This window comes from Pleurodeles waltl, chromosome 6, assembly GCF_031143425.1.
Source record: "Pleurodeles waltl isolate 20211129_DDA chromosome 6, aPleWal1.hap1.20221129, whole genome shotgun sequence".
NCBI classification, from domain to species: domain Eukaryota; kingdom Metazoa; phylum Chordata; class Amphibia; order Caudata; family Salamandridae; genus Pleurodeles; species Pleurodeles waltl.
Window position 1 is genome coordinate 830,357,104 of NC_090445.1, and position 27,836 is coordinate 830,384,939.

The window sequence follows — 27,836 nt, forward strand, 5'->3', positions numbered from 1 at the left end:
TTGGCACTAGTGCAACGGGATTGGACCGAAGGACTACTAGACCTCTCAATGATTCCTCCCCCCGTTTATTACTAGTTGTCTGATGTAATCAGTAGACAACTTGCCAGCAAGCATTTAAAAACACAAAAACATAACACCACAAAATCACAACCCGACAGAGGTAAAAAAATAAAATAAATAAAAAATAAAAATGAAAACCATGTGACCATCTAGGTACTCTTAACTTACAGTCAGGGTAAACTGCGCTTGCACAGAGAAGGCAAATTTATAGACCCCATGCTGAAAATACTGGGATGAACAAGAATGGTAGAACTTAATTAAAAAAATGTACACTTAAAAAAGGAGCTTTGTATTAAGCAAAGAGAACAAAGTGCAGGAGGCTAACTGTAAAGGGACCATAACACACTGATTGTGAAAAAATGGCATTCATTGTTAATTTCAAAAAGCGTGGGGAAAAATATGTAGGCAGAGATCAAATGAACATTTTGCGTTTTTGGCAGAAAGATTGCTTAAACTGCTAATCTGAAATGCAAATTTCAGATGATCGTAGATTGTCATATTCCTGGCTGCTCACAAATATATATTTATAGTTTTATAGTAAAAGCAGATGCTTAACCCTTATAAAAAGAAGGAATACAGCAACAAAAAGAAGCTTTAAAATATGAACGATTTGGGCATTCCTTTTCATCTCTTGGGAGTAACTATTAACAAGTGCTGCAGAGTTAATATAATAAACCAAGTGATACTTAGACAATCCCCTTCTGAAGCAATTTCTAATACTGGATAATGAAAAATTGGCAAAGATGCAAATATTTCAGAAAGCATCCGAGGTGATTTTTAACAACTGAAAAATCTGATTAGGAATAATACAAAAGTGGCGTTGCCAATATGATACCAGGCTATCAGTCCTACATACCAACTACCTGAAAAGCTGCCTCCCAAGCATAACAAGGTTTAAGGCTCAACAAAGGCAAAGTCTGAAGCAAACTACAAGAAGTTGTCACTTCACCTGTAACCATGGTCCATGTGCTGCATACGGATGTTCTTCAGTAGCAAAAGAACCCTCTACTCCTGTAGACACAAATGTGATTGCTGTATCTCCGGTAATACTTTTATATGTAAAGTGCCGTCCATGTAACAGTCTGCCCCTGAAGAAAAGGAAGCGCTGCTGGTTAGCAAAAAGAAACTTCAAAAAGGCTGCAACGGGTGAGATTAAGTGATCGATGCACATGAAGGGGAAGAAGTTAATATGAATTACTTAACTATTCACCATCATAGCCTATGAATTTCGTACATTGCATTAAAAACTCTGCTAATAACAGCACATGATCACTGACTCTGGATACATGTACTTCTTCCTGGACTTTCATTAACTGTAAGTTGCTTCCGCTTTACATGACTCGGTCTCCAAGGTAAGTAAATAAGTAACTACACAAAAATACCTGAATCAAAGTGTCATAGAACTAAACGTAACATTATGAAATGAAGTAACATACGTGACTGCTTTCTCCAGTTAATTATTCAAGCATGAAAAATACCTGAACTTCAAACTCAATAAAATGACCATCTGTAATACAACAAAGAAACAAAATAACCTTTTGACAAGCTATTGTCATGTATTTCCACCATCTGAAGAGCAGTGGAGACGGTTATCGGTGATCTATAATAATTGATTTAGGCAGGCTGTGCATAGCTTAAAGCTGGCAGTGGAGGGGGTGTGACGGAGTAAACAAAATTTACAATAATTACCCCCAAACCACCCTAACAACCATAGCGAGGAATACAAACCAGCACATGGGAAAAGGTTTTAATGAAAAACTGGTTGCACAGAATATTAAGGGAAATAAACTTACCTTGCTAAGCCAAAGAGATGAACACCAGTTATCAGCAGAGTATAATTTTAATAGTTGTGTGAATCAGTTTTGAAACAAGCAACAAGAGTTCTGTGGCACCTGTTTGTTAATATGACCATACTGGACGTAAAGAGAACCAGGCAGGATCAATCCAGTGGCGCCAGAACTAGAAGTGCAGCAGAACCCCGAGAGTAGTTGGAGAGGGGTCAGCAGAAAAACAGGGCAATAAGTCTTACAAATGGTCATGATTTACAGCATTTGCTGTGTGTTCACAACCACTACCGAAAAGCATCTAGGTCAATAAAGCTTACTGCTTCATCATGATAATCTATGCTTACATTGTCTGGCTGTAATCTGTGGATCTTGTGTAATGTGAATCCAATTACAATCCTATGGCAGTCCTGAACATGATGAAAAAGAGGGGCTTTGTCAGAGTTGTCCTTGAACACACCAGTGAAAAACTTGATTTTAATGTTTACTTATATTTCCACGTGGGAGTGAATTGGTCATGTAGCATGATGGGGCAAATGTTTTTAGAATGCACGCCACTACACATTCATTAAAATAAATGTGATGTACACGATGCTAAAGCCACTCTGCTCTCTTGGAGCCCTTTTATAAATCTATATTACGTTTAATTAATAGGAATGCAACTGCAGGCCCTTTAATCAATGTACTTTCTCAAAATATTGTTGGCACAGCGTCACACAATACAAATTACATCCACTTTTTGAATTGTGCTTCAAACCATGTTATCTTGGATACTGGATGTTCTTGTATTTGGATATGTGGAATTTTTTAACGCTATGTCATTGTAACAGACTTACACTTCTGTTTTGGTCTCCTCTGTTTAGAGAAACGGGGTAAGAGGGGCTATGAAGTAGGCACATGACCCTCCTAACTAGCACAACAACATGGTCAAACTGCTTAACTGCCTTAAATAGTACTCTTAGTTGTCCCAGTCTCTGTTAAAATCACCTCTGTTATTTGGGAAGAATATAGTCCTTACCAGACTCAAAACATGTTTACGTTCTATAAGAAATACAATACATTAGAACCATAAATAATATTTACCTACGGAAAAATAAAGAATCCCTTTAAAATGGGATTCTTAAAAAGAAAACCAGTTACCTAACTATAATGCGGGCACATTTTGCAATTGTATTAGAAACAGACACAATGGGTAATAGGGCCAAAATAATTTTGAGTTGAATGGCTTCGAGAATTAAGGGGAAGTTTGGGGTTCAGCACTTCTTTCCCAACTAGAAGGCCAACCGGAGGGCTAAATATTTACCAAGTCATTTACAGATACTAACAGACAATCTCTATGAGTCTTATAAGCTAAAATTAGACCCATCTACTTCCCTTTTTTCTAATGTCTGTAGTCATACACCACGTATAAGCATCCTATAGCCTAACACTAGCTTGTGCATGGGAGGGGCAAACTAGATTGGGGAGGGTTCTCTCTAGAGAGGGCAACTTTAGAAAGCATGTTCAGACAAAATGTTTGGCATTTTGCTCACGTGGATACAACTTCTTTCTGCGAAAACGTCACAGAAGGGTAGAACTTAAAGCTTTCCTGTGATCATGTATCACATAGGCACCACAAAGAAAAATACAGTATGGCAAGGCTAAATCGGAAAACCCACGGAGAGGGGGAAAAGAAAAAAAAAAAAAAAAAGACAACAAAAATGACTTTTCATAAATAGCAAAGGAGTTTCTATCAACCTGTTTAAGACCATAATTAAATCAGAGTTCCAAGTGCCCCAACCGGCTGACCAAAAAGAGGCTGGCTGTGAATTCCCCCGGCCCCTACGTTATTCACGTCAGTGTTAGTAGAGAGTGCATCAAAATGCACCTTGACACACAATCCGAGTATGATAAAGTGACACACACATCTTATGTACAGTGCTCCCTCTGGCTGCAGCTACTCCACATCGTTACTGTGTTTTGGTTTTGTAGTGCTGCAATACCACAGTGCCTCTAAACCCTCTGAAGCAGCCACAAAGTAGCATGATGGTGTAAGGCAAAATTTTGAAAATTAAAAGAAACACCTTTGAAAGAGTTTGGGTATTATCAAAAACAAGGCATTGTGTGTTTTGGAATAACCAAAAGGAAGGTACTGTGTGGCACAAAGTATACCTGGGAATAAACCTTTGAGAAGCTCTGGATAATATAAAAGGACCACGACCTTGTGTGTCTCTTGGTGTTACCAAGAGGAAGTCATTGAGTGGCTCGCAGTATTATCAGCAACAAGCCTTTAGGGTGCTCTAGGTAATATCACAAACAAGGCTTTGCTTGAGTCTATAACATGTTCAATATTAGTGTTTTACTGAATATGGCTAGTATCAAGGACAAAGTTCGATTGAGGCAGTGTATTATCGAGAACAAGACTTTGACTGGGCGTTATTATCAAAAGTAGAACTTTAGTTTAGGCTGGGTGCTAGTCAAAACACACAGCTTTCAGCAAGTCTGGGTGTTACTTTAAGCAACATCTGAGTAAAGTGGGGACATTATAACACAGTTTGATTGGGTATGGTTACTATGCAATCAGCAGTACGGCTATTTAAAGCAAATATCAGAATCATTATGGGAGTTGCTAAGAGTTTTTATTGATCCTTGTATTTCCAAGCATATTGCGCTGTGAGGCTCTGGTCTCAGTATTATTGCAGGTACCACTCTGGTGACTCTGGGCATTACCAAGCGCTCTGGATGAGCTTGGGGGATAAAGAGTAGCACTTTTAGCAATTCAGTATATTATCAAGAGATGAAGATGGATGCATCCGGTTATTATTAGGGATAAGGCACTGAGTGAGTCAAAATATCAAGAACAAGACTTTAACTCTGTTCAGGGTACGTATGGGAGCTACTAAAGGCAGATAGCTCTTAGTGACTGCCTTCTTAACAACAGCAGTGGTCCATTTCTACTGGTCATCTAAAGAATGCATATGTTACTCCTAGGGGAGCATCCTGAGGGTCACAGGAGGCGAGAAAGGTCTGTGCAAAGAGGGAAAATCCAGTCAAAAACAGCTAAGTGTTCACAGGATGAGGGAATAGCAGAGAGTAGCGGGGATCTCCAATATCCATGTTTTGAGTTGCTTATTAAAGTTGGATTCCACATCTACGGACCTTAAATATCTAGGCTTTAGCACCTAGGTCGGCAAATATCTAGATTTACCCCCCTTGGTTTTCAGTCTAAAAGAAGCTGGTTTGGACAGGTTGGCAAGGGAAGACCTAAGGGCTCTCCCAGGCAGGTAATGAGTGAACCTGGCTGTAAGGAATTTAGGTCCAATCGCTTTTGAGGCTCTAATGGTCATTAGGAGAATTTTAAAAAGAGATCTCTTATGAACTAGCAGCCACTGAAGAGTTTTTAAAGCTGTAAAAGCGCATGATCTTATTGGTAAATTAGGACTGCTCTAGCCGCTGCATGTTGAACAGCTAGAAGTTTGTGTAGAGTTTGCTTGGAAGAGCCAGCATACAGGCTGTTACAATAGTCCAGCCGAGAGGTAATTAGAGCACATGCTACCACTTTCATAGTTGACAGGGGCAAGAGATTGAAGCATTTCTTCAAGTATTTAATTAAATTGAAACAAGTCCCTGCAATCGCATGAGCCTGAGGGCGGAAAGACAGGGGGCATAAAATTTTATACCAAGGTTTCTAACAACCTCCACTGTAGCAGAAGGAGGAGGAGTTGTATCTGGCCGCCATACTGCAGGCACAAAGTTACTTGACTTGCCCAATAGCATCATCTCAGTTTTGTCAGTGTTAAATTTCAGGTGACTGGCGTGCATCCACTGAATCATAGCAATTAGACAATTTTTAAAGTTCCACTCAGAATCCAGTGACTATTTATCAAGCGAAAATATCAGCTGGGTGTCATCTGCATACGAACCGGTGTCTATTTCGAAGGATGTTATCAAGGAAATTAGAGGCGTCACATAGATGTTCCATAACACTAGGCTCAAAGAAGAACCCTGAGGGACCCCAGAGGTGACTGTGGATTCTCCCAAAGAGTATAGGCCGAACTTGACCATCTGTCTAAAATTGGTGAGACTCTTTGGCCTTAGCAGCGCCAAAAAAGAATAGCAAGCTGTTTTGGAAGACATTGCAGAATATGAAGCGCCTAAGCCATGCGGTGCCCCCTGATTAGCTGTGATTTTTCTAGTGGGGCTTGGAAGACTCATCTTACTAAAATCTTTGCTGAGCCCCAAGCTTCAAATGATTTAATGGTGAGATCTAATCTGAAAGGACCTGAGTTATCCTTGGACGAGGTGCGAGAGGCAATAGTCAAGAGTGTAGGAGGCAAGGCTCGTTCAATTGATGTGACAAAGTTCATCCCTGAGTTTTGGGCACTTTTGTTGCTAAATGTTTTGAACGGTCTAACTGATAGCCCTCTACCGAGTCCATACACAACGTCCATAATCGTCCGAATTTTTGAAAAGGGGGACCATTCACAGCCAAGCGGTCACAGGCCCTTCTCCCTAACTGGTACAACAGTTAAGATCTTGGGCAGAGTCGTGTACAAAAAGATAAGGGAGTAGGCAGAGGAGAAGGACACCTTGCACCTCTGGCAGCATGGCTTTAGGAGTCACATTGGGACCATGGAGCAATGTTCAAATATGTCCTTGGTAATTGGAAAGTACACAGTTGCTAAACGCTCCCCCCTTGTATTTGGCTCTTATGGATTTGACTTCAGCGCTTGACAGTGTCAATCGCTCAACGCTGTGGTCAAATCTTTTAATTTATGGGATGGATAAAGATCTGGGTAATTTTTGGGCTTATGCTGCATATGGATATGAAAGCCAGGGTCGGATTTAACACGAATGGAGAGGTTACAAAAGATATAGAGGTCCAGTGAAGTGTGAGGCAAGGATGTGCTTTAGCTCCGCTTTTATTCATTTTACCCTTTTTTTTAAAAAAAGATCTAACTTCTGACGTCCCAGCCATTAAAGGCTCCCCTGTTGCCCTTGCTGTAATATGCGGATGATGCTGTTTTGATGGCACGGACCCCAAGAGCGCTGCACCTTTTAATTTACGGATTTGAACGTTTTATGGGTGATTTAGATTTACAGACTAATTTGAACAAATCCTATATTATGGCCTATGGACATAAATAATTTTGTTTTGTCTTCTGAGATGCTAGGCACCAGCACCCTGAAATGCACCAGCACTTTTCCTTATACCAGCACCACACATTGCTCATTGTAGGGCGTAGTTAGTGAAGGGAATTTCTTCCTTGTTTAGCTTATCACAGCCTAGGGGTGGGAGCAGCTCTTATCCCTTTTTTAGGAATTTATAAGTTGCAGTGCTTCTTGTCAGTAACCTATTGAGCAGGGGTGTGGGGCATCCAAAAATGTGAGGCAATTCAGCTTGAGGAGAATAGGTTTTGTAAAAGGGTTGTGGCGGCCCCTATTTCTTCTTCCTACTTGATCTGTCATAGGGAATAGGGCATTCAGTTTGTGAAAGATTATATTATTATTTGCCCACCTTTGTTATGGTTGGCAGGCTAGAAGAGTAAAGAAGCAGGTCTCACAAGAGATATTATGAAGGACTGCCTCAATTGTGATAAAGGTATGGAGATTCTCTGGTTAACGTACATGACATTAGGCCTGCATAAGGTCGGTTTTTATCATGTTTTAAGCATCCTGAGGGTGATATTAATAACAATAAAACTGTTATATTTGGCCTTATTCAACTTCGCGGAGGCTGAGAGGAAAAAGCCTAGCATGGCTATTTATATGGATTCTCCAATGGCCAACCTGTTGCTGGGGGTACATGAAGACAGATGAGCCGGTGGGAGCGAAGCTTGTAGTGCCATTTTAGGGAAGGGAAGATGAAATACCAGTTATATTTTCCCTTGGGTTTCAATGCTGGTCTTGACTGTATACCTTGCCTGTGCGATGGGAGGTCTAAGCAAACCATGACGTATTTCAATTTTTTTTTACTAAATATTATTCCATGTATTCTAGGCTTTTCTTGATTCCCCTTGTCAAGAGACACAATATTAACAATTTTAGAGTTGCTCTTCAGATTTTCTCCCAGCTGGATGATGATGATGAGGTAACCACCCATATTGGCGCATTTTTAACTGCAGCAGTGGTATATTGTACAGTAACTTGATTGTCTGTGCATGTTATTTTGGACTGTTTTAAGATTTATATTACTTTGTATCGTGATTATATTTATTGTGATGTTTATACTTTTATGAATAGACTCAGTATTCGAATTAAGTTATCTTGATGAGAAATGATTTCAACCAGGCGAAGGCAGATCGAACAGCTCCACAGTTACTGACATGCAGGAGTAGGATATCATGAGAGATGGCATTGAATGCTGCTGATAGGTCCAATAAAATCAGCGCAGCATCCTTTACCGTATCCAATGTCAGTTTTAATGTGTCTGAGTATTCCACCAAAGCGGATTCCATGGAGTGTTTTGGGATGAAAACTAGATTGCTGAGGGTGAAGAACATTAGCTTTTTCTATAAATTCTGGTAGTTGGATACTCAACAATTTTTCCATTATTTTACTCAGGGCTGGCAACAGCTAAATAGGACGCAGATTAGACAGCATTGTAGGATCCATGAGAGGTTTTTTCTTCAAGGGTTTGACCACCACCAACTTCCATTACGCAGAAACTTCTGCTGTAACCAGGGAATTATTCAGCATCTGATTAACCACTGCGTTAACTATATCCACGCCCTTATGAAGGACATGAGAGGGCATGGGTTATTAGGTGATCCAGATTTACAAGCTAAAATGGCCTGTCGGGACTGGGCCAGAGAGATTGTTGGAAGGTGCCAGAGTGCCAGTCCTTACTCTCAAAGGAATATCATTCTCCAAATCGATTGTGGGGGAGGCTGATGAGAAAGTGCGTTTGCATAACCTGTACCTTCGCTATAAACTAGGACGAAATCTGGTCACATTATACTCGGGATGGAGGAATTTGTGTTTCTAGTGCCTTGGCTTTCAGAAAAGAGTTTGAAATCTGGAAGATAAGTTTTGCTTTTTTATCATAATGGGCTTCCTCAATTAAGGTAGAGAAATAAACATTTTTTACCAACTTAATTTGCTTATGATAACCTTTTAAAGGTGATCTATGCTGTCCTAATTCCTCTGGTTTGAGGGCCTTGCGCCATTTTATTTCAAGTTGCTTACAGAGTAAGTGTTGATCTCTTAGGGCCTGACTAAACCAGGGAGGATAGGTTCCAGATTTGGGCCTTTCATAACAGGCAGAAGAGGCCCTAAGCTGATGGCAGCTTGAGAAATCCACTTGTTAAAGGATGCCACATTGCGTGCAATATCACCTTCAATGGTAGGGATGGATTCAAGTAAGGTTTTTTTTTTTTTTTAAACCACATTTTTATTATTGTTTTCATTGAGTTTAAGAACAGTACACACAGTTAAGTTCTGACAACATCAATAATACCAGTACAGAGCATAAAACACAATCCAATGCTGGACAACCAGTATTCAGTATTACATTACACTAAAACATCATGGTAGGCCCACCATTTCCCCCAAATTTTATTGAGTTTTTCGGAGCACCCTCGCGCTACGTAGATTGGCTTTTCTTGATGCGCACACCAATCAACCCCCGCCCTCCATCCCACTAACGAGGAGCCCTGGGAAGCCTCCACTTGCGAGCAATATCTCTCTTAGCGATATGGCATGCAACTCCTACAAATGTCCGTTCAGCAGGGGCCCCCTCAGTGCCTCCATTAGCCCCAGTAATGCAACCTTGGGGCCTAAATTTATAGGACGCCCCAGGATCTCCGCTATTTCCTTGCAAATCTCCTCCCAGACGGGTCGTATTTGGGGACAGCTCCAAGCCACGTGGAGGAAGTCTCCCTTCAGGAGACCACACCTAGCACAGGCGGAACCCGCTCCGCCACACATCCTCAACATTATTACAGGGGTCAAGTAAGATGCGTGGAGGTAGTTGAACTGCACCATCTGCAGCCTATCTGAGTTGGCTTATTCCCGGGGGGCCAATAGTGCCTCGCGCCAATCGTCATCGTCCAGGTCCCCGACCCATTGCGTCCACCTCTGTTGCAGGTAGTCAAACCCATCCGGGGCATTCGTAAGTAGACAATTATAAACTGAGACACTGCTTTCTTCCCCAGGCTCCCAGTTAACCATTTTGCCTCGAGCGGGATATAGTTGGGGAGCTGGGTATTCACTGAAACGTGTGCACCCAACGGGTGATGCAGCTGCAGGTATCCGAAGATCTGTGTCTGGTGTAGCCCATAGTGTCCTCTCATGTCTTGGAAAGGAATAAGGTGTCCCCCGTATACAAGTCCCCCAAGTAAGTCACCCCTATTAAGTACCAGTGCTGAAAGCCCTTTAAGGCAGCGAGCAAGTGCAGCCAGTCTCCGTGCCACAGTAGTCATTCAAGTAAAACGTTGATCCCATATTATGAGTTTTAGAGCCGCCCTCCAGCAAGTTACCACCACGCAGGTGCAAGACGCAGTCTCGACAGGAATCCTGCTACCATACAGCATACCCAGTAGGTCTCCAAAGCTCGCGGATCTCAAGTTGATACGCCGGGTCGTCCCAACCTCCTGCAAACCAATCATTTATGGGCCCCACCTGAGCAGCCAAGTAGTAGGTATATGGATCTGGGACTCCCAAATCCCCCTCGTACGGAGTTCTACGGGCTGTTTTAAAAGCCACTTTGTGCTGCCCTCTATTCCAAATGAAGTTGGTGAATTTCTAAGTGAGAGTACAGAACCACGCCCTTGGTATTTGGTAGGGGTAGTTATTGAGGGCACACAGGTATCAGGGTAGCCACATCATTTTGAGGAGGGCAGTGGGCCCAAGGGGGTTTAAAGGGGAGATCCTTCCAATGCTGCATGTCCCTATCCAGACGCACCAACAAATCCCCCAAATTTGGTACCCATGCTAATTCAGGCAGAAGGGAAACGTGGACTCCCAAGTATTTAAACACATTCCTCTGCACTGGGGCTTAGGGACACCATTGTCGACCCTCCTCATCCCCTCTGACCTCTACCAGTGTAGACTTTTGAGCTACACTGGTGGCAGAAAGTGCAAAAGTCCAATTATAATTACAAGAATTACTATTCTCAAGAGCTGAGAATGTCAGTATTTGTCCATACTGTGTTCTTAGTGAGTGTTAGCAGGGTTCTTGTATTGTCAAGAACAGAATTCAGATACAGCCTTTGCATTCACATTAACAGGAGTTTGTGTTACCGTGGGTAATATCAAGAGCAGAAATCTTAGACGACATGAAAGGACACAGCTTTTAGACAGCCTAGTAGTATCAAGAGCAGAGGTCTGAGTGACTTGGCATACAATATGAATGGAGGTAAGAATGAGTCTAGGTATTATCAAGAACAAAGCTTTGCTGGGTGAGGACACACTGAATAGCAGCAATTCGTCTGGCTGTTGGGGGTTTTCAAGAGCAGGATTCCTAGTGAGACTTTTATTATCAAGAGCAACGATCTCATTGGCTCTAGGTATTATCAAGAAGTGCTTTGAGTGAGGCTGGGTGTTAGAGTTTAGGAATTATAAATAACATCTTATAGTAAGTGTAAAGAAATGGCTCCCTGTTGCAGTTACCCCCCACTTTTTGCCTGATACTGATGCTGACTTGACTGAGAAGTGTGCTGGGACCCTGCTAACCAGGCCCCAGCACCAGTGTTCTTTCACCTAAAATGTACCATTGTTTCCACAATTGGCACAACCCTGGCACCTAGGTAAGTCCCTTGTAACTGGTACCCCTGGTACCAAGGGCCCTGATGCCAGGGAAGGTCTCTAAGGGCTGCAGCATGTCTTATGCCACCCTAGGGACCCCTCACTCAGCACAGACACACTGCTTGCCAGCTTGTGTGTGCTGATAGGGAGAAAATAACTAAGTCGACATGGCACTCCCCTCAGGGTGCCATGCCAACCTCCCACTGCCTGTGGCATAGGTAAGTCACCCCTCTAGTAGGCCTTACAGCCCTAAGGCAGGGTGCACTATACCACAGGTGAGGGCATATGTGCATGAGCACTATGCCCCTACAGTGTCTAAGCAAAACCTTAGACATTGTAAGTGCAGGGTAGCCATAAGAGTATATGGGCTGGGAGTCTGTCAAAAACAAACTCCACAGCTCCATAATGGCTACACTGAATACTGGGAAGTTTAGTATCAAACTTCTCAGAATAATAAACCCACACTGATGCCAGTGTTGGATTTATTAAAAAATGCACACAGAGGGCATCTTAGAGATACCCCCTGTATTTTACCCAATTGTTCAGTGCAGGACTGACTGGTCTGTGCCAGCCTGCTGCTGAGAGACGAGTGTCTGACCTCATGCGGTGAGAGCCTTTGTGCTGACGACAGAAACAAAGCCTGCTCTGGGTGGAGGTGCTTTACACCTCCCCCCTGCAGGAACTGTAACACCTAGCAGTGAGCTTCAAAGGCTCAAGCTTCGTGTTACAATGCCCCAGGGCACTCCAGCTAGTGGAGATGCCCGCCTCCTGGACCCAGCCCCCACTTTTGGCGGCAAGTCCAGGAGAGATAATGAGAAAAACAAGGAGGAGTCACTGGCCAGTCAGGACAGCCCCTAAGGTGTCCTGAGCTGAGGTGACTAACTTTTAGAAATCCTCCATCTTGTAGAAGGAGGATTCCCCCAATAGGGATAGGAATGTGACCCCCTCCCCTTGGGAGGAGGCACAAAGAGGGTGTACCCACCCTCAGGGCTAGTAGCCATTGGCTACTAACCCCCCAGACCTAAACACGCCCTTAAATTTAGTATTTAAGGGCTCCCCTGAACCTAAGAATTTAGATTCCTGCAACTTACCGAAGAAGACTGCTGAGCTGAAAACCCCTGCAGAAGAAGAAAGAAGACACCAACTGCTTTGGCCCCAGTCCTACCGGCCTGTCTCCTGCCTTCTAAAGAACCCTGCTCCAGCGACGCTTTCTCCAGGACCAGCGACCTCTGAATCCTCAGAGGACTGCCCTGCTTCCAAGAGACCAAGAAACTCCAGAGGACAGCGGCACTGCTCCAAAAGAACTGCGACTTTGTTTCAAGGAGCAGATTTAAAGACCCCTGCAACTCCCCGCAAGAAGCATGAGACTTGCAACACTGCACCCGGCGACCCCGACTCGACTGGTGGAGAACCAACACCTCAGGGAGGACCCTCCGGCGACTCCGAGTCCGTGAGTAACCAAAGTTTTCCCCCCTGAGCCCCCACAGCGACGCCTGCAGAGGGAATCCCGAGGCTCCCTCTGACCGCGACTGCCTGAACTCCATTTCCCGACGGCTGGAAAAGACCCTGCACCCGCAGCCCCCAGCACCTAAAGGAACGGAACTCCTGTGCAGGAGTGACCCCCAGGAAGCCCTCTCCCTTGCCCAGGTGGTGGCTACCCCGAGGAGCCCCCCCCTTGCCTGCCTGCAACGCTGAAGAGATCCCTTGATCTCTCATTGATTTACATTGAAAACCAGACGCTTGTTTCTACACTGCACCCGGCCGCCCCAGTGCCGCTGAGGGTGTACTTTTTGGGTGAACTTGTGTCCCCCGCGGTGCCCTACAAAACCCCCCTGGTCTGCCCTCCGAAGACGCGGGTACTTACCTGCTGGCAGACCGAAACCGGGGCACCCCCTTCTCTCCATTGAAGCCTATGCATTTTGGGCACCTCTTTGACCTCTGCACCTGACCAGCCCTGAGCTGCTGGTGTGGTAACTTTGGGGTTGCTCTGAACCTCCAACGGTGGGTTACCTTGGACCCAAACCTGAGACTTGTAAGTGATTTACTTACCTGACAAAAACTAACGAAAACTTACCTCCCCAGGAACTGTGAAAATTGCACTGTGTCCACTTCTAAAACAGCTCATTGTGTTTTATGTAAAAAGTATACATACTAATGTAATGATTCAAAGTTCCTAAAGTACTTACCTGCAATACCTTTCAAATGAGATATTACATGTAGAATTTGAACCTGTGGTTCTTAAAATAAACTAAGAAAATATATTTTTCTATAACAAAACCTATTGGCCTGGAATTGTCTTTGAGTGTGTGTTCCTCATTTATTGCCTGTGTGCATGTACAACAAATGCTTAACACTACTCCTTGGATAAGCCTACTGCTCGACCACACTACCACAAAATAGAGCACTAGTATTATCTCTTTTTACCACTATTTTACCTCTAAGGGGAACCCTTGGACTCTGTGCATGCTATTCCTTACTTTGAAATGGCACATACAGAGCCAACTTCCTACATTGGTGGATCAGCGGTGGGGTACAAGACTTTGCATTTGCTGGACTACTCAGCCAATACCTGATCACACGACAAATTCCAAAAATTGTCATTAGAAATTGTTTTTGCAATTTGAAATTTTTCTAAATTCTTAAAAGTCCTGCTAGGGCCTTGTGTTAATCCCTGTTAGCATTTCCTTTTAGAGTTTAAAAGTTTGGTAAAAGTTTGAATTAGATCCTAGAACTAGTTTTAGTTTCTTAAAAAGTATTCCAACTTTTAGAAGCATAATGTCTAGTACAGATGTGAATGTGGTGGAACTCAACACCACACCTTACCTCCATCTTAAGATGAGGGAGCTAAGGTCACTCTGTAAAATAAAGAAAATAACAATGGGCCCCAGACCTTCCAAACTACAGCTCCAGGAGCTGTTGGCAGAGTTTGAAAGAGCCAACCCCTCGGAGGATGGCAACACAGAGGATGATGATAGTGACTTGGAGGGTGATTCCCCCCCACCAGTCCTATCTAGGGAGAACAGGGCTTCTCAAGCCCTGACTCCACAAATCATAGTCAGAGATGCTGGTTCCCTCACAGGAGGGACCAACCTCTCTGAAATCACTGAGGACAACTCCAGTGAAGAGGACATCCAGTTAGCCAGGATGGCCAAAAGATTGGCTTTGGAAAGACAGATCCTAGCCATAGAAAGGGAAAGACAAGAGATGGGCCTTGGACCCATCAATGGTGGCAGCAACATAAATAGGGTCAGAGATTCTCCTGACATGTTGAAAATCCCTAAAGGGATTGTAACTAAATATGAAGATGGTGATGACATCACCAAATGGTTCACAGCTTTTGAGAGGGCTTGTGTAACCAGAAAAGTAAGCAAATCTCACTGGGGTGCTCTCCTTTGGGAAATGTTCACAGGAAAGTGTAGGGATAGACTCCTCACACTCTCTGGAAAAGATGCAGAATCTTATGACCTCATGAAGGGTACCCTGATTGAGGGCTTTGGATTCTCCACTGAGGAGTATAGAATTAGATTCAGGGGGGCTCAAAAATCCTCGAGCCAGACCTGGGTTGATTTTGTAGACTACTCAGTGAAAACACTGGATGGTTGGGTAACTGGAAATGAAGTGCATGACTATGTTGGGCTTTATAATTTGTTTATGAAAGAACACATTTTAAGTAACTGCTTCAATGAAAAGTTGCATCAGTATCTGGTAGACCTAGGACCAATTTCTCCCCAAGAATTGGGAAAGAAGGCGGACCATTGGGTCAAGACTAGGGTAACCAAAACTTCCACTGGGGGTGACCAAAAGAAAGGGGTTACAAAGACTCCCCAGGAGAAAGTGGGTAACACTAGAAACAAAGAAAAAGAGTCCTCTGTAGGCCCCCAAAAACCAGACCAGGTGGGTGGGCCCGAGACACAACCCAAAACAAAGGTGGGTACCAGGGTAAGAACTGGGATGCCACTAAGGCATGGTGCCATAACTGTAGACAGACAGGGCACCACACCAAGGACACTTCTTGTCCCAAAAACAAACCCCCTAGCAAAATCCCAGGGGTGACCAGTGTAGCCATTGGGGATGACTCCTCAGATGAGGAGGTCTTCATAGCCTTCAACTGGAAAAAGGGCCCAACAGGTGAGTTGGAGATTCCAGAGGGAAGTAGACACTTCCACCACCTACTGGTGAATGGAATCCCGGCCACTGCCCTGAGAGACACTTGTGCCAGTCACACTATTGAGCATGACAGGCTGGTGTTCTCAAACCAGTACATCCCAAGTGAGATGGCCAGAGTAAGAGTTAGCCCAGACAGGGTCACTGATAGGCCTGTGGCTTTTGTGCCCATAGAAGTGGGTGGGACTTTTAGCTGGAGAAGGGTGGTAGTCAGTACAGACCTCCCCCTTGATTGTCTCCTTGGAAATGACTACCCAGAGGTTAGTCAGAGCCCAAGAGAGGAACTGGTCCAGTGCCCGTCCTCTCCCAAGGATTATGGAGTTCCTGCCTCTGCAGTAAATGCAAGTAGGCCCCAGAAGAAAAGGAAAAGAAAACAGTGTAGGAAGGGTGGACAACCTTTAGCCAAGGTTCCAGCAAGCCAAGGAGATTCTGCTCCAGTAGGGGAGAACTCCAAAAGTGGCACTGGTAAAGTCCAACCTGACCCACAAGAAGTCCTGGCTAGTCAGGCAACTGTAAAGCCTGAGTGGGTGGCTCCTCAGCTAACAGAAGAAAGAGTGGAAGAAGGGTGTTTACTACAAGATGTGGTAACCCCCCACTCTAATACAGCAGACAGGCACCCTGAACCCAAAGAAGGCTGTAACTTAGCCCCTTCCCTTGTAGGTGAAGAGCTAAAGGTGTGGTTCTGGGCACTGACAGCTGTCAGTGGCCTCTGCTGGGTGTTAGCCTTTATGGCTGCACTATCCTTGGCATGGTGGTCTGACCCCATGCCAAATAGCAAGTTAGGCCCCCTGACCCTGTTGGTCATGGTGGGGTTACTCCAGCTCTGGGTAACCTCTTTGGGTAAGCTAGGGGTGACCCTGGCTAAGATAAGATTAGCAGAGGTGGATACCTCTAACCCCAAAATAGAGAGAATGGGTGAAGACATAAAAAGCACAGACAAGAGGCAGTTCAGACTAGGTCCTATCACTTTGGAAGTGGGTCAGTTCCCCAGAGGGAATGACCTGAACAGGAGGATGTAAGGCAGAGTAGGCCCTGCAACAAACCAGCCTATTTCCTCTACTCTTCCTCGCCTGACAGACTAGGAAGACTCTCCCAGCTTTGGCTGAGTCTCCTGGCCTGTGGGCTGGGGGGGGCTTGTGTAAAGAAATGGCTCCCTGTTGCAGTTACCCCCCACTTTTTGCCTGATACTGATGCTGACTTGACTGAGAAGTGTGCTGGGACCCTGCTAACCAGGCCCCAGCACCAGTGTTCTTTCACCTAAAATGTACCATTGTTTCCACAATTGGCACAACCCTGGCACCAAGGTAAGTCCCTTGTAACTGGTACCCCTGGTACCAAGGGCCCTGATGCCAGGGAAGGTCTCTAAGGGCTGCAGCATGTCTTATGCCACCCTAGGGACCCCTCACTCAGCACAGACACACTGCTTGCCAGCTTGTGTGTGCTGATGGGGAGAAAATGACTAAGTCGACATGGCACTCCCCTCAGGGTGCAATGCCAACCTCCCACTGCCTGTGGCATAGGTAAGTCACCCCTCTAGTAGGCCTTACAGCCCTAAGGCAGGGTGCACTATACCACAGGTGAGGGCATATGTGCATGAGCACTATGCCACTACAGTGTCTAAGAAAAACCTTAGACATTGTAAGGGCAGGGTAGCCATAAGAGTATATGGGCTGGGAGTCTGTCAAAAACGAACTCCACAGCTCCATAATGGCTACACTGAATACTGGGAAGTTTAGTATCAAACTTCTCAGAATAATAAACCCACACTGATGCCAGTGTTGGATTTATTAAAAAATGCACACAGAGGGCATCTTAGAGATACCCCCTGTATTTTACCCAATTGTTCAGTGCAGGACTGACTGGTCTGTGCCAGCCTGCTGCTGAGAGACGAGTGTCTGACCCCATGCAGTGAGAGCTTTTGTGCTCTCTGAGGACAGAAACAAAGCCTGCTCTGGGTGGAGGTGCTTTACACCTCCCCCCTGCAGGAACTGTAACACCTAGCAGTGAGCTTCAAAGGCTCAAGCTTCGGGTTACAATGCCCCAGGGCACTCCAGCTAGTGGAGATGCCCGCCTCCTGGACCCAGCCCCCACTTTTGGCGGCAAGTCCAGGAGAGATAATGAGAAAAACAAGGAGGAGTCACTGGCCAGTCAGGACAGCCCCTAAGGTGTCCTGAGCTGAGGTGACTAACTTTTAGAAATCCTCCATCTTGTAGAAGGAGGATTCCCCCAATAGGGATAGGAATGTGACCCCCTCCCCTTGGGAGGAGGCACAAAGAGGGTGTACCCACCCTCAGGGCTAGTAGCCATTGGCTACTAACCCCCCAGACCTAAACACGCCCTTAAATTTAGTATTTAAGGGCTCCCCTGAACCTAAGAATTTAGATTCCTGCAACTTACCGAAGAAGTCTGCTGAGCTGAAAACCCCTGCAGAAGAAGAAAGAAGACACCAACTGCTTTGGCCCCAGTCCTACCGGGCTGTCTCCTGCCTTCTAAAGAACCCTGCTCCAGCAACGCTTTCTCCAGGACCAGCGACCTCTGAACCCTCAGAGGACTGCCCTGCTTCCAAGAGACCAAGAAACTCCCGAGGACAGCGGCACTGCTCCAAAAGAACTGCGACTTTGTTTCAAGGAGCAGATTTAAAGACCCCTGCAACTCCCCGCAAGAAGCGTGAGACTTGCAACACTGCACCCGGCGACCCCGACTCGACTGGTGGAGAACCAACACCTCAGGGAGGACCCTCCGGCGACTCCGAGTCTGTGAGTAACCAAAGTTGTCCCCCCTGAGCCCTCACAGCGACGCCTGCAGAGGGAATCCCGAGGCTCCCCCTGACCGCGACTGCCTGAACTCCATTTCCCGACGGCTGGAAAAGACCCTGCACCCGCAGCCCCCAGCACCTAAAGGAACGGAACTCCTGTGCAGGAGTGACCCCCAGGAAGCCCTCCCCCTTGCCCAGGTGGTGGCTACCCCGAGGAGCCCCCTCCTTGCCTGCCTGCAACGCTGAAGAGATCCCTTGATCTCTCATTGATTTACATTGAAAACCCGACGCTTGTTTCTACACTGCACCCGGCCGCCCCAGTGCCGCTGAGGGTGTACTTTTTGTGTGAACTTGTGTCCCCCCCCGGTGCCCTACAAAACCCCCCTGGTCTGCCCTCCGAAGACGCGGGTACTTACCTGCTGGCAGACCGAAACCGGGGCACCCCCTTCTCTCCATTGAAGCCTATGCGTTTTGGGCACCTCTTTGACCTCTGCACCTGACCGGCCCTGAGCTGCTGGTGTGGTAACTTTGGGGTTGCTCTGAACCTCCAACGGTGGATTACCTTGGACCCAAACCTGAGACTTGTAAGTGATTTACTTACCTGACAAAAACTAACGAAAACTTACCTCCCCAGGAACTGTGAAAATTGCACTAAGTGTCCACTTTTAAAACAGCTTATTGTGTTTTATGTAAAAAGTATACATGCTAATGTAATGATTCAAAGTTCCTAAAGTACTTACCTGCAATACCTTTCAAATGAGATATTACATGTAGAATTTGAACCTGTGGTTCTTAAAATAAACTAAGAAAAGTTATTTTTCTATAACAAAACCTATTGGCCTGGAATTGTCTTTGAGTGTGTGTTCCTCATTTATTGCCTGTGTGTATGTACAACAAATGCTTAACACTACTCCTTGGATAAGCCTACTGCTCGACCACACTACCACAAAATAGAGCACTAGTATTATCTCTTTTTACCACTATTTTACCTCTAAGGGGAACCCTTGGACTCTGTGCATGCTATTCCTTACTTTGAAATAGCACATACAGAGCCAACTTCCTACAGTAAGCTAGCAGCCCTACTTTCAAAATTGTTTAAGCACTACTTCTTCAATCTAAGAGATTACAGTGCCCTGGATTGCTAAACTAGGCACGTTATCTTAAAAGGAATTTGTTAATGCAAAATTTGGCACAAAGTATTTTCCTGGCTCTTAGACTTAAAAAAGGCAAACTATAATTAATGCATCTTGGGAGCAGTGTTATTTTAATGAAAAAGATCTTAAGGCACAAAATGGCTGTTTACGGGTTCTGTGCAAGGAGCAGGTCGATTTCGTCCTACATACTATAGATGGTTCGATCAAGTGGAAATGTATAAAGTCAAGACACTTTGACAAAACACAGCACTATTCATGAGATTCGGAATAAAAGCTGTGTTGTGCAAGTTTTGGAAGCCTAGCTCAGACAATGCAGGGCACAGGTATTTGGTGAGAAATACAGCAAGACAGTAAGTGCTATTCTTTCATCTTACATATGCATAGATCATACACACAAACTGTCCACTTCCCCCAAATATATCAGTTTTGGGATAGAGCTATAGAGCTATTGCTGAAATAAATGATATTTTTGGGGCTCAAATTGGAAACTGCCCAGATGTTGTACTACAGGGACTGAAGATAGGGCTCTTTCCAGTTTTGGCGACATTTGCTGAGTTTGCTAAGGTAGTATCCAAACACTTAACCACTCACTGCCTGATACTACTACATCCTCCTGATTATATTGCATGCAAAAGCTGTATGTTATATGGGGAGCATTTGAAGACTATATGACCAGAGTTAGACTTTCGGGTAGAAATGGAACCATACAAAATGCAACAAGGGACAACAAAATGGAACATGTAGTCTTGTTCCAACTATTGCCATTTTAGCTCTTTTGGCTACACAATGATGCTGTTCCGAGATTTATTTTGCAGCAAGAAGAGTGATCTAGTGTATGAGGTCAGCACATACGCTGTGCTTTTGCGATTATGGATGAAGTACACCTGCTCAGTTCGGTGGATGGGGGCTGGTTTTGGAAGAAATTGTGGTATAATGGTTTCGTAGCCATTTTGGTTTGTAAATTGTACTGTGTAATTTCTGTATTAAAACAAAGGTGTATAAAACAAAGTTACTATATCAGAAATGATCAATATAGGCCTAAGCACTATAATGGACCAGGCTACGGTGTTATCGGTGGTTCAAATGATCACTGGATGCTATTGATCTTGGAGGTTTGAGAGAAACTTGCTGCTGAAGGATGAAGTCTGCAAGACCAAACTGAACAGCAGAAAGCACAGTACTTTGCCATCAACCACTTATCACTAGTGCCCTTCAAATGTTAAGTATGTCCCTTTCAACAGTAACACAGCACATGGCTTCCTAAAAGGCAGTTAGAAAATGCTGTAACAGTAGCCAAGACAGAATTTCAGATAAACATCTCACATGATAGTGAGTGGAGTGTGACTGACTACATAATACTTACCGACTAAGCAGAAATGGCTATTTTGCATGTGAAACAGATGTCTTTAAAAAAAAAGGGTATCACATAACGACAGTGTAACCTCATATCTAAAAAAGCAATGCTAAGGCATCTTTAAACATTAGAGTTGTTAGGTCTTAAAGCAGTAATCTGGTATGTCACGATTGCTGAGATTTGTAAAGCAGAATCCTGGAGGTCTGTGCCTACAAAGACCTCAGGCTGGATTCAGACCCCTGGACAAATACCTAAATGAGTCAAGCCACATTTACAGACCAATTTGCTATTGCTGCCTGTTTGGGATTGGTTTGATACTTCACTCATATTATGAAGAGAATGAGAAGAAAGTGTTACCTGCTATTAATTTGATTTCTCCATCGCTCACTGAAGTTATAAATACCTTGTTGTCCTTCCCAGGCTGCAACCTAAGGAATAACTGGACCACCTGCCAGTGCAAGCCATGGTAGGATATTGCAGGAGACTGCTAAATAAAGGGTGCAATGCTCCTTTAAAAAAACGCTCAGCAAGACTAATCTCAAGCAATGCCTTTATCTCTAAAGCAATCGCAATTCTGTATTCGCTATTTAAAGAAAACAAGACAAATATTTTGGATTATAAATGGAGATTCAACAGTGGGGAGAATATGGTTGTTGTCACTGGAGCAGCAGCACACATTAGCCTTCAGGTTTATGAAACATTTGAGCACCTGACAGAGTCTGAAAACTGAAACATGTTAGTACTTGCAGAGGTTAACAACCAAACAATGAATGAAAGTGAAGAAAGAAAAAATAAGATATGTAACTTATGAACTTCTGTGTAAGGTTTATACCAAGAATTCTTCTCTTGAGGATAAGGAATAGTGCAAGCATTTTAATCGATGAAAGGAAAATCTCAGTCAGTGATGGGTGAGGATGTTTGCAAGTTGTTTTACCTAAAAGACGCTTTGGGAGGAGAAGTATCAGAAGAAAGACTTCACTTCAAATTGTTCCACTAACCCTAATGATTAAGTGTAGTATATGGAGTAACATGAAGGAGGACAGAAACAGTGTACAGGTGTATTGCCAATTAATACATTAAGTGACAGAACATATGAAGCATGAGCTCGTCCTGGAAGAGACAAAAGACAACTATGCAACTACAGCACGGCAAGCTATAAACCAACAGTTTCGGGGTAAGTAACATTTTTCGTTTACAGCATGTGGTGTTATGAATCACATGCTCTCTATAGACAATAAAGCAGTGCACTTCCCCTAAGGCAGTGGTTAGTGAGCAGATTAAGCACAATTTTCCTAGTAGACTGAGCTCTAGGAACAGAATGCAGAATTAGTTTTGAATGAACATTCTTGATGCATTTAAACAAGTTACTTACCTTCGGTAACGTCTTATTTGGTAAAGGCTCTCTCTAGTCACAGATTCCTTATCTTAGACTATTCCCCAGGCATCAGACTAGATCTAAAAACTTTTGGTATGCACTACCCATGAGTGGCGGTATGTGGCCCCATTTGGCTTTGTGTGGCATCTGTGTTGTCCGTGCCAGAAGTGACGTGTGTCCTGCCTATATAGGCACCACCTTAGTGCGCTGACGTTTGTTTCTTTTCACGCCAAAAGCGCAGAGCCACAAGGAACACTGACCACTGGTGAACAAAGCTAAGGCCCTTATAAAAAGGGGACAATCTTTACTCTGAAATCAGTTCCCAGAGTTGGGAGGATTGGTAAGGAATCTGCAGCTAGAGTCTCTACCAGATAAGGACTTACTGAAAGTAAGTAACTTGTTCATCTAATGAGACTTCTAGCCGCAGATTCCTTACCTTAAAACAATACTCAAGCAATACCTCCCCAGTGGTGGAGCTGCAATATCGATTAGACTGAAAAGTCCTGTAGGACCAAATGAGCAAAGCGACTATCATGCCAGACTGTACTCTTCAGGCAGTAGTGCTTTGTAAACGTTTGAAAGGAAGCCCGCATTGCTGCCTGACAGATATTTAGCAATGCAACTCTGCCTGCTAACGCAGTGGTCACAGCCTTGGCTCTAGCAGAATGAGCTGGCAAGCCTTCAGAAGGTTGGTTTTTGGCCATTGTGTAGCAGTTCTTGATGCAGAGCACTATCCATTGTGAGGTGGCAAGCTTCTGCACCACCTTCTCTTTCTCTGCTACAACGTACCCCATAGAATTGACCGTCCTCCCGGAACTCTTTTGTGTGGTCAACACAGAATGACAATCTTTTTGGGTCCAGTCCATGGAGTATCTCCTCTTCTTTAGAAAGGGGAGGCGGAGCATAGAAGGTAGGCAGCATGATGGATTGGGCTACATGAAAGGGAGTTACCACATTTAGTAAAAACAATGCTCAAGTCCAAAGGGCCAGCTTGTCTAAGGAGAAGGGAAGGTACGGAGGCTGTGCCAACAGTGCCTGTAACTCAATGACCCTCTAGGCAGATCTTATCACCACTAGAATGTTGTTTTGAAAGCAAGATGCCAGAGTAGACAGTTGTGTAGTGGCTCGAAGGAGGAACACATCAGAAATTGTAATTGTAATTATATAGTGCTTACTACCCCTGACGAGGCGTCGAAGCACTTTTCGGCGAGTAGCACACTGCTCCAGAACCCAAGAGAAATTAGTGGTGGATCAGTATAGGGAAATTTGAGTACAGTATTAGTAGGAGTTAATTTGAGAGGAGGATATGTGAGTTTGTTAGTTGGATTGACTAGAGTAATGGAGGGGTAGAGGAGAGTAGAATCCAGAAGTGTTATTTGGGAGTTTATAGTAATAGGATGAGACTTGGGATGAGTAAAGGAGAGATGGAGGAGGGAGGAGTCTGTGGAAAGGGGTTAGGGAGATCATAGTAGCAGAAGGGGTGTTGGATGAGTCAAAGGTGAGATAAATGAGGGAGAATTTAGTAGGGTTGTTTGGGAGATCATAGTAGTAAACGGAGGTTTGGGGTGAGCTAGATGCAGTAGAGGAGGGAAGAGCTTAGCAGAGTTATTTTAGAGATCAAAGTAGTAGAATAGGTTTGAGTGAGTCAGAGTGAGGATGGAGGATAAATTGATAGAGACATAGGGTGAAGGGGAGACAGAGTAAAGCTTATGAGAGAGTAACTGTTTATTTATTTATTTTTTGAATTTTATTTATTTAATATTTATTTTTCCTTCTTTTTTCTCTAGTACAGTAGGACTAGAGTAATAAACTGAAAGTGTCACTTACCTAGTGTACATCTGTTCATGGCATGTAATGCTGCAGATGCACATGCTTTGCATAAGTTTATTTGCCAATTTAGTATTGGGCTCAGAGTGTTAGAAGTTGTTTTTCTTCGAAGAAGCTTTTTTTAGTCAAGAGATCGAGTGCCTCCTCCTCTCGGCGATAGTGCACATGGGCATCAAATCCTTTGTTAAATTGTTTTCCCACAGGAGGGTGAACTAAGGAGTGAAGAATTGTATATGTACATATATATGTATAGTAAGTAAAGAAGATGTCCATGCAATGTATATACATATTTACATAAGAAATTACCACGTCGTCTATAGGCTTCTGGGGAGGAAGGAGGGCTCATGTGAATCTGCAGCACTACATGCCACGAACAGATGTACACTGGTTAAGTGACATTTTCTGCTTGACAGAATGAGTAGCTGCAGATACACATGCTTTGCATAGACTGAAAAACAGTCCCCTCCTAAAGTAAGCGGTGGCTAGCCTGTAGGAGTTGGAGTAGTCTGAAATAGTGTTTTAAGCACTGCTTAAACAATATTTGCTTTTTGGCGAGACAACACATCTACACAATAGTGTTTAGTAAATGTGTGTGGTGTAGACTATGCAGTTGCTTTGCACATGTATATTTCCTAAGAATGCCATTGAAGGTCCTTTCTTTCTAGTAGAATGTGCTTTAGGAGTTAATAATAATTGCCTTTTAGCTTTGAGATAGTAAGCTTGAATACACTTTACTATCCATCAGGCTAATCCTTGTTTTGACATAGGATTATCCTTCTGAGGCTGTTGAAAAGCCACAAAAAGTTGTTTAGATTTTCTGAAATATTTTGTTCTTTCTATATAGTACATGAGAGCTCTTTTGACATCTAGAGTGTGCAGAGCTCTTTCAGCAATTGAATCTGGCTGTGGAAAGAAGACTGGCAATTCAACTGACTGACTGACTGATGCGAAATGGTGCAATTTGGGTAGAGATTTTGGATTTGACCGGAGTACTATTTTGTGCTTGTGAATTTGGAAGAAAGACTCTTCTAAAGTGAATGCTTGAATTTCACTAACTCTTCTTAAGGAAGTAATTGCTACCAAGAAAGCAACTTTCGATGATAGAAATTGAAGAGCACAAGAATGCATGGATGCAAATGGTGAACCCATAAAGCCTTGTAAGCACAATGTTAAGATTCCAGGCCGGAACTGGTGGAGCTCTAGATGGGATTAACTCTTTTAAGCCCCTCCATAAAAGCTTTTATGACAGGAATTCTAAACAGAGAGGTCTGTTGTCTGTTTTGGAGGTAGGCTGATATTGCTGTTAAATGAATTTTAATAGATGAATATGCAAGATTTGATTTTTGTAAATAAAGCATAAGTACAAGATATTGCATGTTATTTGCTCTGAGTGAATTAATGTTTTTGGGTTGACAGTAACATACAAAACGTTTCCATGTAGCTGCATGGCATTGTCTAGTTGTAGGTTTATATGCCTCCTTTAGAATGTCCATTGATTCTGATGGAAGTTTTAGATATCCAAACTCTATGACCTTAGGAGCCAAATCGCCAGGTTGAGCATACTGGGATTGGGATGCCTCATCTGACCTTTGTTTTGAGTCAATAGGTCTGGTCTGTTTGGGAGTTTGTGATGTGGTACTACAGACAGATCCAACATTGCTGTGTACCAGTGTTGACGTGCCCAGGTGGGAGCTAGGAGTATCATAGTACGACAGATGTGACAAATTTGTTGACCAGAAATGGAATTAGTGAGAGAGGGGGAAAAGCATATTTCCAAATTGTATGTGCTGGAAGGGACAACTGAGATAAATGTGTGCCCCCCGTTTCTTTAGATAATACATTGTTGTCATGTTGTCTGTCCTTTTTAACACTGTTTTGTGTGTGATCTGCTGTTGGAATGCTTTGAGTGCTAATAACACTGCTAGCAATTCCAACTTATTTATGTGGTAAGTCTGCTGGATTGAGTCCCATTCTCCCAGTATTGTAAGACTGTTGAGATGGGCTCCCCAACCTGTCATTAATACATCTGTGGTGATTATGATCTGTGGCATTGGGTCCTGAAATGGCCGCCCTTTTGATAAGCTGGTGTGATTCCACCACTGCAGAGAGTTGTAAGTCTGGTGGGCCAACAACAAGATTGTGAAGTTGACCATGTGCCGGACACCATTGTTTTGAGAGACAGTATTGCGGGGGCATCATGATTAGACATGCATTGGGCATTATGGATATGCAGGATGCCATCATTCCCAAGAGTTTCATAATAAACCTTACTGTGTAAGTTTGATGGTATTGCAGTTGAGCTATGAGACTGTGAAATGCTTGAATTCTTTGTGGGTGTGGGTAGGGTAATGCTGACTGAGTGTTGAGAATTGCTCCCAGATATGGTTGCATTTGCGCTGGCTGAAGGTGAGACTTCTGGTAATCGATTTTGAACCCTAGACTGTGTAGGGTATTGATTATGTATTGTGTGTGAAGTTGACAAGTTTGAATGGACCTGACTTTTATTAGTCAGTGGTCTAGATAGGGAAAGACAAGTATATACTGTCTTCTGAGGTATGCTGCAACCACTGCTAGGCATTTGGTAAATACCCTTGGTGCTGTTGTTACTCCAAAGGGTAGCACTTTGAATTGGTGATGCTTGCCTGCTATTACAAACCTGCAGTGTGCTGGATGTATAGGAATAAGGAAGTAAGAATGTTTTAGTCATGTAGTCTTGTTTTTATAACAAGGGATGACATTCCGTAGAGTGACCATGTGGAAATGCTCTGAGAAATGTATTGACTGAGAGGTCTGAGATAGAGAATAAGAGTGCCATCCTTTTTTGGTATGAGGAAGTATAGAAAATACAGGTGGAGGCACCTCTTGTGGCAATGGATTTGCCCCTACCTCCGAAACTGTCTCCTCCTCTATAGGAACCTCTGAAAGATCCCCTAGAATAATACTGTTGTCCCTGTTTTTGTTGGGTCATAGAGGCCTCTGATGTTTGGGGTTTAAAGCCCCCTCTGTATTGGGACTTACAAAAAGTGCCCCGAAATGGTGTTGTGTAAAGGGCACCCATGGCCTTTGCTGTATCGGAGTCCTTTTTTAATTTTTCAACGATGGTATCCACCTCAGGTCCAAATAGTTGTTGTTTATTGACCAGCATATTAAGGACTGCTTGCTGTATCTCAGGTTTGAATCCGGAGGACCGCAACCTTCTAATCATAACGGTAGTATTTATTCCCCTAGTTGCGGTGTCAGCTGCGTCTAGGGTGGATCTAATTTGATTGTTGGCAATAGCTTGTCCTTCTACCACTACCTGCTGTGTTTGGTGTTCTGTAGGGAGATACTGAAGAAACTCCTACATTTCGTCCCAATGGGCCCTGTCATACCTGGCTAAAAGAGCTTGGGAGTTGTCAATTCTCCACTGATTTGCAGGTTGAATGCCTGCTGCATCAATCTTGCGGCTTTATCAGGGGGAAGAGCATGCCCTGTGGACTGACTATTTCCTTTTTCCCAGCTGCACTGACCACGATGGAATTGGTGGCAGTTGTATTATAAAATTCGATCTGATGGTGCAGCCTTATATTTTTTTATCCACCCTTGGCGTTAGTACCCTAGCCTTTGCTGGCTCTTTAAAAATGTTATCAGCATGTTT

General features: G+C 43.8%; 1 protein-coding gene across 3 annotated transcripts in view; it reads right to left on the bottom strand.

The window, feature by feature from the left end:
* SUFU (SUFU negative regulator of hedgehog signaling) overlaps positions 1 to 27,836 on the bottom strand; it is a 401,082-nt gene that overhangs the window by 111,849 nt on the left and 261,397 nt on the right. For all 3 annotated transcript variants that reach the window (XM_069239511.1, XM_069239512.1, XM_069239513.1), the window contains exon 10: positions 1,010 to 1,148. In XM_069239511.1, the coding sequence (XP_069095612.1) occupies positions 1,010 to 1,148 (139 nt within the window). The remainder of the gene's footprint in view (positions 1 to 1,009; positions 1,149 to 27,836) is intronic.